Source organism: Belonocnema kinseyi, chromosome 6, assembly GCF_010883055.1.
Source record: "Belonocnema kinseyi isolate 2016_QV_RU_SX_M_011 chromosome 6, B_treatae_v1, whole genome shotgun sequence".
In the NCBI taxonomy this organism is placed as follows: Eukaryota; Metazoa; Arthropoda; class Insecta; order Hymenoptera; family Cynipidae; genus Belonocnema; species Belonocnema kinseyi.
In genome coordinates, this window is record NC_046662.1 from 84,459,621 (window position 1) to 84,471,314 (window position 11,694).

The following is an 11,694-nucleotide window of genomic DNA, read 5'->3' on the forward strand; positions in this document are numbered from 1 at the left end:
GAGGTTAGTCGCTTCTCAGTGCTGTAACTTGTAAATGCGTAAACATAAATGGCTAAAGTTTTGACAGGCGTCATTTGAAGGATCAAGCTCGACGAAAATGGTCCACATTAGTGAATACTAATGCCATCTCTTAGAATTTTCTGATACTTATCAGACTGCCTAGTATGTTCTGAACTATCTAGTAAATAAGAGAATTAAAAGGGAAAAAGGGACAATGATAGCAATGTTCGTGGACTTAAAGGCGACGATTGAGTCATTAGACCGAGGCGAAATAGAAAAAGTTATGGTAAAAAGGGGGATAAGAGAGGAATTAATAAAGAGTTTCAGAAATTTGTAGAGAGATAAAAAGCAGGGTAAAGGTAGGAGAGCACGCAGGAGATAGTTTCTGGTTGGTGAGAGGTGTGAGAAAAGGATATCCTCTGAGCACACTTTTATTTAATTTATTAATATCAGACTTGGAAGAAGAAATGAGGAGAAAGGGTTGGGAAGAATTTAGGATAGGGAAGAAAAAGATATATACACTGGTATACGCAGACGACATAGTGTTGATGGCAGAGGATGAAGAAGGGATGGCGTGATTATTTACAGGATTAGAGAAATACTTAGATGGGAAAAAGCTGAATCTAAATTTGAAAAAGACAAAAATAATGAGGTTTAGAAAAGGAGGTGGGAAGGAAGAAAGAATGGGTAGGGAGATGGAAGGGAATAAAGTTAGAAGAAGTAAAAGAGTATAAATATTTGGGATATTTCCTACAAACGAATGGAGATCATACAGCTTATATAAGAGAAAGGATAAAAAAGCAGCAGGGGTAATGAAACAGATATGGGGAATAGGAAAAAGAAGGTTACACAAATTGGAGAAGGAGAATGTGGTTCATTGATACGCTGGTATGGCCGGTACTAGGTTATGAAGCAGAGATATGGGGATGGAAAGAAAGGAAAGATATCGAGAGTTCACAAGAAAGGTATATAGGGTGGACACTAGGGGGAGACTGGAGGACGCCAGGATATATGATGAGAGAAGAAGCGCAAAGGAATAAGTTAAGTATTAGATCGGGAAAGAGAGCATGGAAATTTGAGACGAAGCTGAGGGAAGGAAAGGAAGGGGAGTTGGCAAGAAAGTGTTTGATGAAGGTAGAAAACAGGAGAGGGAGGGCGATGGAATTAACGAGATGGGAAGAAGAAAGAAGGGAGTTTTTTAATTATAGAGAAATAGAAGACGGAACTGGAGTAAACTATGAAGAATTAGAAAAAAGGGAGAGGGAAAAACAATTAATAGAAAGATGGGAGATGACTGAGGATTCAAAATACAATAAAGGGTATAAGATGATGAAAAAGGAAGGAGTACAAAAGTATTTAGAAAAGGGATGGGGAGAGAGAAGGTGGACCAGAATAGCAAGATTTAGATTGGGAAACGAGGTAAGGGAGGGGATGTACTGAGAAAAAGAAGAAAACAAAAAGTGTAGAATATGTGGATGGGAAGAGGAAACATGGGAGCATGTATGGGAAGGATGTAGGAGAGGATGTAAGAGAGGAATGGAAGATGAAGGAAGGTGGCAAGAGAATGTGGTTAAGATTCTAGGGGAGGATGGATTAGAAGAATGGATGAAGGAGTTGGAGGGTGCTAGAGGAGCGAATGAGAGAGAATGAAAGAATGCATGTGAAAAAAGGCAAATGGAGGTATAAAAAAGTGAAAGAAAAAGGAAACGGAAGTCCGTTAGATTAGAAGCGTAAAGATTGTAAGTAATGGTAAGGTAAAAGTTAAGTAGACTAAGATGCGTTTGCGCTCTCATGCTCATGCTCTCTCTCTCTCTCTCTCTCTCTCTCTCTCTCTCTCTCTCTCTCTCTCTCGCTTTCGTTCGCTCACTCGTTTCGCTATCGCAGGAAATAGAGATAAGGAACTAAAATAATAAAACTTTATGTAAATAGCTGTGAATAATTGTATATATATATATAAAAAGGATAAGATTGTAAAAAATATATAGATATAAGCGAAAAGATTGTAAGGAATGGAAGTCATGTGAACCCTTAGGGGACACATTATGAAGAAAGAAGAACAAAAATTGAATTTTTAAACTTATAGGTAAAAAAATAAATCTTCAAGGAAACGAAGAAATAATTTTTACTCGAAAATATAAATTGTTAACTAAAACTTACATAATTAAATTTTAAGTTAAATTGATTAATTTTCAGCCAATCAAATGAATTTTATTACTATTTACTATTTACTATTTACTATAACTACGAAATAAGGAATTGGAATTAGTTAAATTTTCAGTTAAAAACCTTATTTTCCACACAAAAAACTAACTTTCAAAACAAAAGTTACATTTTCAAACAAAGTGATTAATTGTAAACTAAAATTTTAAATCTTTAAATGGTGTAATTGAATTTTAAACCAGAAAAATGAATTTCCAACTAAAATAATGTATCTTTAATTAGAATAGTTAAATTTTTTTATTTTGAACTAAGATTTTAAATATTTAAATTGAATAGTTGAATTTTAAACCAGAAAGATGAATTTGCCACTAAAATGATGAATCTTTAACTAGAATAGTTGAATTTTTTAAATTTTGAACTAAAATTTTTAATCTTTAAATGGAATAATAGTTGAATTTTAAACCAGAAAAATTAATTTTTAACTAAAATGAAGAATCTTTAACTAGAATAGTTGAATTTTTGACCCACTAGATAAATTTTCAACCAAGAAGATTAATTTCTACCAAAAAGGATGAATTTCCAGCCAAAGATAATTTTGTAACAAAAAATTGAATAATTAGATTGTTTTTAGTCACAAAATGAATGTTCAATTAAATAGATAAATTTTTTAACTAAAATTATGGAATATTCAACAACAAAAAAATAACTTTTAACAAAAGAGTTTAAATTTCAACCAATCAATTTTATTTCCAACTTAAAAAATGAATTTTCAACTGAAAGGATAAACATTTAACTGGAATACTTGATTTTTTATCGAAAAGAAGAATTCTTAAACAAGAAGATTAACTTGCAAAGGAAAACACCATTTTCTACAAGAAAAAGACGCCTTTTCACCCAATACGTGGATTTTAAATGAAATACTTGAAGTTTCAATAAAAAGACAAATTTCTATCCTAACTGTGCAATTTTGAACAAGAAAAGATCAATTTTCAACCGAAAATGGACATTCAGATTTTCAGTTAGATGAATTAATTTTTTAACCAAACTGATCAATTTTCAACTAAAATGATAAAGCTTCAAATAAAATGGTTGAATTTTATACCAAAAAGATGAGTTTTCTTTAAAAAAGCAAATTTTTCACAAAGTACATAAATTTTCAAATAACCAGTTTAATATTTAAACAAAAAATATCAATTTGCAGCCAACTAGTTTCTAGAAATCTTTGGAAAAGCCCTAAAGGTTTGAAATCCCATGATTTCTTGGAAATCCGTTGAAATCTATTGCGAACCCTTGAATTCTGTTAAAATCTTCTAAAATCCCTGAAAAACTTTTTTTTTTAAATCCACTGAAGTCTACAGAAATTCCTTATAATCTAATGCCTAATAGAACCTTTTAATTTCTTTTGAAATCTGTGAACCAATCCCTTACAATTTCGTAAATACCGTAAAAATGCCTGGAAACTATTGGAAATCTAACGAAATAATTTGAAATTCCTTAGAAATTTTTGCACTTCTTCAAATTTTTTATATTCCTATGAAATTCTTTGAAATCTTTTAAACTGCACTATATTCCTTTAAATCCCTGGAAATTTTTTAAAACCTGTAAATCTAATGAAACCTTTAAAAATGAAGTACAAAAACTTGAAATCTTTTTAAATTCTTTTAAAAATGTTTAAATATCTTTGAAATCCTAAGAACCCATACAATTGCCTGAAATCCGTAAAAATCCTTAAAAACTTCGTTTTTACTCTAAATTTCCCTCAGACATTTGTTGAAATTCTTTAAAATCATTAAAAAATTTTTTGTTGATATGTTGATTTTTCTTTTTAATTTTTGTAAAATAGCATAAAATTTTTTAAGTAAATTGAATTCTTTTGACTTGTTGAATTCCTTAGAATTCCTTTAAATTCCTTTAAAATCGAGTATGTCTGATAAAAGCCTTATGTATCCCTTGAAATACTTGTAGATCCCGTAAATTATCTTTTAAACGCCCCTTTAAATTTCGGAAATTTCTTTGGAATTTATTAAAATACTCTAAAAAGTTTGAAACCCTATAAAAAATCCATTCAAATCCTTGAAATCAATTAAATGCCTTTCAACCACTTGGAAACTATTTAAGTATCTTAAAATTTCTAGAAATCCCTTAAAATGTTACAAACTTTTGAAATTTTCAAAATCATTAAATATTTTGAAATTTTAACTTTTTAGATGGCGGAATTGTTAGTTTCGCCAATCTTGTGAAGAATTTTGAAAATGTGCTTAAAGGCTAAGTGAAAAAATAGCTTAATTCTTTTTGGTTTGAAAATTTATCTCTTTTTTCAGAAAAGTCACCTTTTTGGATAAAAATGCAACTGGCTTGTTAAAAATTATCTGTTTCTCGCAAAAATTAAATCTTTTGTTGAAAATTACAAAATGTAATAGAAAATTTTAAATTTTTGTGGAAAATTCATGTATTTTGTTGAAAAATTGTATTTTTTTGGTAGAAAATAAATTTTTGTATAAAAATACAACTGTTAGTTTAAAAATTAATCTGTTTCAGTTAAGTATTCAAGCAATTGGTTGAAAATTCATATTCTAGAAAATATATCTGTTTGGCTTCAGAATTTAAGAATTTGCTTGAAAATACAACTATTGGGTACAAAATTAATGTATCTTGTAGAAAATTCATACTTTTATTTAAAATGATTTCTCCTCAACGAAATATGACGACTCCATTATTTCTTACAAATTTATCTACTTTACTTTAGAAATTCAAATGTTTATGTAAAAGTGTTTAGAAACGAAAAAGTATAAACTTAAAATTAATCAAATAAAATGTGATCTAAAATCACATTCACAGTTCAAACTATTTAGTTGACAATTTATGTAATTTGTTGAAAATTAATCTTTTTTGGTAGAAAATTAATATTTTTGATTGAAAATTCAACTATTTGGATAAAAAATTTTATGCGATTTGTTGAACATTCATCTTTTATGGCACAAAATTAATTTTCTTAGTCTAAAATTTAACTATTTGGTTTAAAAGGTATCTATTTTGTTAAGAATTCGTCTTTTTGGTTCAAAATTGAATTATTTGTTTGAAAATTGAACAACTTTGTTAAAACCTCATACATTTTGGTTGAAAATTCAATTCTTTTACAGAGAATTTGTCTTTCTGGCTTCGAAATTTAACAAGTTGATTGCAAGTTTTTTTCATGATAAATTTTGTTGTTAAACAGTCTACTACTTTGTTGAACATTTTTTTCTTGTTTGACAACTAAACTATTTAGTTAAAAATGTAAGCTGTTTTTTAAGGATTCTTGTTTGTTGGCAGAAATTTAATTTTATCTGTTAAAAATTCATATTTTTGGATGAAAATTCAGCTATTTTGTACAAGGCTAATCTTTTTGATTAAAAATGAAACTGTTTAGGATGCAAATGTTCCGTTGAAAATTAGTCCTTTTTGGTTCAATTAAACTATTTTCAATTTTTAAAAAATCAGCCCACTACGCGGGCACATCTCATCCCGCGCTACGCGCACGGCTCGCTTCGCTCGCAACTTTGAGCGCGCCTAAGGCGCGCGACTGTCGGTTCTCACTCTTCGCGCTCGATGTTGTATTTATCTCGCGCTCAATTATGTATTTACCTCGCGTTACGCGCTCGGTCTTTATACTTACGCACATTCTTGCGTAAACATTTTGAGATTAAGACTCAAAACATCCACCACTGTAATTTCGTGATTGTGAATTCTCTTTCGTTAAAAAAGCTTAGCTCAAGAGTTTGAGCGCACCCACGGGACGCGACTAAGGGCAATCGCACTCCGCACTTAGTCTTTGCATTTCTTCCACATTCGGGCACAGACCTTTTAAAATCAAAGGTGAACAGACCGACAACTGTAATTTTGTGATTTTGAACTCTCTTTTGTTAAAGCTCTTTTGGCTTTAACGAACACATTCTCATCACGTATCTCGTGCTTCGCACTCGATTTTTTCCAACCTGTCAACTTTTCTACATTCTACGCAACACTTTTATATCAATTATAATACATTTTTATGTAATTCTTCCAGGGATTTCTTATTAAAAAATTGCAAAATAAAAAGCAAATTGTATTCTAAGTTTCTCTGAAACATGTATCATTTCAATAAATGTATATCATTAAAATTCCATAATATGCATAAAAATTGAATCATACTAATTCTTATTTCCTTGTTTTTATAATTTTTTTATTTTCAATGTTTTTTACGATTAAATAAAAACTACTGCGCATCTGCATAGGGTCTAATTTCTAATACAGGAACCTATATAGGGTCCTATGTAGGAGCCTCCTCTTTTCTGTGCTTTTTCCAAAAAGTTAATTTTTTAATTTTTAATCTTTTGTTTTGTCTCATTTTTTCTCGTAGCTTATATCGAAAAGTGATTCATTCTTAATCTGTAGTTCTTTCCAGGGCGCGAACAAACTTGGAGTGTTTGAACTCCAAATTTGGAGTGTTCAACTTCTCGACCAAATTAAAAAAGTTGTTATCATAGTCCCGTAGAGCTTTCAAAAAACAAAGTTTTTCTTCTCTTCACTTTTTTCATATCACGCGTTTTTTGGCTTAAAATGTTCATTTTAGTTTGTTTTTTGTATTTATATATTTGAGAATTTTTGAAATACTATGAAATTGTTGCATGAGAAAATGTAATTTTTTGATTTTTCATTATTTTGTATGCTGTCAAAATTAGAATTTTTTATTTTTCAAGAAAATTCGAAAAGTTGTTACAATAATCTTGTAGGGCACTCAAAAGTCAACATTTTTCTTCTATGGACTTTTTTTCATACCGTGCGTTGTTTGGTTTAATCTTTCATTTTAGTTTTTCTGGATTTTGAAAATGCTATAACTCTAGTAATTTTTGATTTTTCAAAAAAAGTCATTAGGATAAATTGTTAAATTTTTTTAATTCTATGAATAACCGTATAGAGAATTTTTGAATTTTAAAAAAATTGGTCTTAAAAATATTCAAAATTTGCCGACTTTTTGAATTTTCATCCAAAATGGCTGGCTAACGAACTTGGCCTTTAGTTTAGGACACTAAACGAGTGTACCAAAGGGCAATCTAATTGATTAATTTTTTAAAAAGTTATCGTGTTCACAGACAGACAGACCTACAGACATACAGACTTATTCGTAAAAACCTGTTTTTCGGATTCAGGGGGTCTCAAAACGTGGACATTTGACAAAAACTGGGGGGGAGGTCAAATTGTACACAAATCTAATACCTTCTCTGATGAGAATGTAAAAAAGCCTTTCTTGGTTAAAATACTTCGCTAATTCATAAAAAACAGATTGGTAGTTCAAAATTTCAGAAAAAAACTTTAGGTAATTTGTTTAAGGCCTCTAATCAGAAATTGAAACCTTTTTTTAGCATGTTGGTAGAGATTGCGAACATATTATTTAAGCCGATTAGCAAAAAAATTTAAAACTTTGGAACAAGTAGCAAAATAGTGTAATCACTTGAAAAAAAAGTATTAAATAATAGCAATAGTGAGTCCGAGCCCTGGCTGACTATAAATTCAAGTCTGTCTCAAATAATTTATTTAAAAAATAAATCCCATATTACATTAAAGAGAAAAAAAAATAATGTAAACTTACATCTTGTTGTATTTTATCCTTGTGGTGCGTTGCTTTTTGCTTCTCAAGATTAGCTTTCGCGACCTGTTGTTCGATACACGCCAAAATTGAATCGCAGGCTTGACCCCAAGCAGACAAAGTTCCTGCAACAATGCCGGCATCGCCAGGTCGAACATCTCTTCCAAGACCAGCAAAATCAACCTCGAGCTGTGAATTTCTTTGATCCAATTTCCCATTTATAATATCCGCATAAATAGCTTCTATAATCAAGTCTTCTAGATCTCTCACATTCTTGATATCCAACTCTTCCAAAAGAACTGAGTAAGGTATGCACTTGGACTTCGTGGCTAATGTGACAATCGTCAAGTGCTGAAGTTTCTTCTTTTGCGTTGGCGTTAATTCTAAGAGTTTATCTTTATTTTCTAGGTATTGTTTGTACGTGCCATAGGCGAATAAATTAAGGGTATTCCAATAAGCAGCATGTGGTCCATTTTCTAGTTCCTTAATGTTTGGCATGTCCAGCAATTCGCCAAATACATTAACACCTGGGGTTTCAATCGCTTGCTTTACCAATTCGAGGGCTGCTGCTCCTTTCGCTGTTTTTGCCAAGAGGACGAACTGCTCCAAAGGATTGTTTGTTGTCGTTTTTTCTGTGCTGGAGGCTCCCATCATAATGTTTCTAAAAGAAAATTCTCTTTCTTTACTTTGAAAAAGTCTCATTAATCGTATAAAATTACAAAAACCGTCCCACGGAATTCCGAAAATAAGTTCACGAAATGTAAAATAAAAATTTTAAGGGCATATGTCACAGCTAAATTCCTATATTACCGACCACAATTTTTCAGTACACTGAATTTTTTTTTGAAACTAAGAACTTTTTTTGTAAATAAAATATCGAGCTGAAACTTTGGGAAATGTATTAGAGTACAATAAAGTACGTTTAGGTAATGCATTTTGGTAGGAACTTCACTGAATATTATTTCATCTTTTTTCTGAACCTCAACATTTTTTGAACGCTCGAACTTTTTTTATACATATAATATCGGTCTCCAACTTTGAGAAATGCAAGAGCCGAAAGAACACTACGTTTAAGTACAAAGCTTAATAATAAAAGATGTAAAAATATATATTTTAACAATCAATTCCGACGGCATCAGCCGGTAACGTTGTACACGAAAACACGAAACCTGGCGGCCACTAGACGAGGCTCTAGAGGGTTCGTATTTTCGTGTACAATGTTACCGGCTGATGCCGTTGAAATTGATTGTTGAAATATATTTTTTTACATCTTTTATTATTAAGCTTTGTACTTAAACGTAGTTTTCTTTCGGCTCTTGCATTTCTCAAAGTTTCAGACCGATATTTTATGTATAAAAAAAGTTCGAACGTTCAAAAAATGTTGAGGTTCAGAAAAAAGATGAAATAATTTTCAGTGAAGTTCCTACCAAAATGCATTACCCAAACGTATTTTATTGTACTCTAATACATTTCCTAAAGTTTCAGCTCGAAATTTTATTTACAAAAAAAGTTCTTAGGTTCAAAAAAACATTCAGCGAACTGAAAAACTGTGGTCGGTAATATAGGTATTTAGCTGTGTCACATGCCCTTAATATTTTAAAAAAAGCAGTAGCATACATTGAATGACTGCAATAATAACTTTATTTATTTATTAATATGGAGTACATAATCCGGGTGTCTACTCAAATCCTGAAACAAAATCCCTGAGAATTCCAGGTTTTCTCCAGGTATCTCGCGAGTTTATTATAAATAATATTATTTGAATATTTAGAGGTTCAATTAATATGTGCAATTTAGAATGCTCTGTAGAGACATATTTCAAGATATTCTTATATATACGAGCACCATCGATTAATTAAACAATTACATAGTACTAAAAATACTATTATTCATTGCTTGAATTACTTTTTCAAAGGCCATGATTTTTATTAATTCAAACAAATTTTTATTTTACCTTCTTATAATTAAAATTCAGTGCATATTTAGGTAAAATTAATATGGGTACTATATTAAATTAAATTCAAGCCGCTCAAAATTCCTAACTTATCAAGTAAAAATATTGCATTTTCATCTAAATATATAAATTTTAAACTAAATAGCTGAATTTTCAACTGAAAAAAAAACAAAACAATTTTCAACCAAATAGTTGAATTTTAAACTAAAAAAAATTATTTTTTAACAAAAAATGGAATAGTTAAGTAGTTTAAAAAATTTATTCTTCAGCTCAAATAAAAATATATCAACCAAAGTGATGAATTTTCAAGTAAATTGATGAATTTTTAACTGGAATAGATTGATTTAAAAAAGTTATACAAGGAGTTTAGCTTTCAACCAAGTAATATTATTTTTGACTAAAAAAAGATGAATTTTCAAACGAAAGGTTAATTTTCTACAAAAAAAAAAAGATTTTTCAACAAAATACATGAATGGCCAATTAAATGACAAATTTTCAGCCAAATAGTTGAGCTTTAATCTAAAAAATATCAATTTTCTACAATAAAAGGAAGTAGTTAAGTTTTCAGCTAAAAATAAAACAATTTCTAGCCAAAAATAGATTTTTAACCAAGTATTTAATTCAACTTTCAACCGAGTGGTCGAGTATTCAACTAAAGAAATATGAATTCTCAAACGAAAAATGTAATAGTTTAATTGTCAATTAAAAAATTAATTTCAAACCAAAGAAATAAAGAAATTATAAAACAACCAGATTAACTTTCAATCAAATAGTTTCATTTCTTTACAAAAAAAGAAGAAATTTTGGTTTCAAAAAGATGAATTTCAAGAAAGATTTTTGAGTCATGAAAGAAAAAAGTTGGTTCATTTTCTACGAAACTATTGAGTTTTCAACCAAACAGGATGATTTTTTTTTTGAGAAGATTGTTAAATTTTCAACAAAATAGTTAAATTTTCAATCACAGAGATGAATTTTCAACTAAAATGATGAATCTTCAACAAAAAATGATTCCTCAACAAAGTGGTTGAACTTTCAAATAAGTATTTAAATATCCAAACGAAAAAGTTGAGTTCTCAACAAAAAATGTAACAGTTGACATTTCGACCAAAAAACATTTTTATTTCGAATCAAAACAATTGACTTTTCAACCGGAAAATATGAATTTTTAACCAAGTTAATTTTCAAAAAAATAGTTGAATTTTCTATCAAACTAGTTTTAGGTTTGATCCGAACAAACAGAATTAAATTTAATAATAATAATAATAATAATAATAATACAATAATAAACAAATATAATTAATTAATAAATAAAATTTAGAACAATAAGAATTTGCTTAATTTTCTGAGAAATCTAAAACTAAAAATCCATTTAAAAAGTACAGACTTATATTCGAATGAAAAACAAAATAGTTGTTGACTCAACCAGATATTAAAATTTCGAAAAAAAATGAAGTATCAAGAAGTATAATTTTCAGACATAAAGTCGAATTTGCAGCATTGAACATGAATTTTCAACCCAATAGTTTCCTTTTCAACGAAAAAAAGGTCAATTTTCATCAAGAAATAAAACAAAAAAAGATGAATTCTGAAGGAAAAATGTAATAGTTGACATTACAAACGAAAAAGATTTTAATTTAAAAACAATTGAATCCTTAACCAAAATAGATTAATTTTCATCCAAAGTTGTACTTTTCACCAAAAAAGAAAAATCTACCAAAGATATGAATTTTTAATAATAAAGTTGTTTAACTTTCAATTGATAATAATTTTTCATTTATGAAAGAGAAAAAGTACTAAATTTTCTACAAATCAGTTGAATTTTCAACCAAAAAACATGACTTTTTAACAAAATTGTTGAATTTCCAAAAACATTTAACTTATCAAGAAAAAGATAAGAGTAAAATTAACGCAATTGACATGAGATTCATGCGCATAATAAGCGGGAAATCCCTAATGGACAAAGTAAGTAACGAGA

General features: G+C 29.3%; 1 protein-coding gene across 2 annotated transcripts in view; it reads right to left on the minus strand.

Annotated features, from left to right (window-relative positions):
• The window catches only part of LOC117174043 (COP9 signalosome complex subunit 7b), a 22,884-nt gene that overhangs the window by 10,372 nt on the left and 818 nt on the right, over window positions 1-11,694 (minus strand). For both annotated transcript variants that reach the window (XM_033362689.1, XM_033362690.1), the window contains exon 2: window positions 7,769-8,426. In XM_033362689.1, the coding sequence (XP_033218580.1) occupies window positions 7,769-8,419 (651 nt within the window). In that variant the 5' untranslated portion in view covers window positions 8,420-8,426. The remainder of the gene's footprint in view (window positions 1-7,768; window positions 8,427-11,694) is intronic.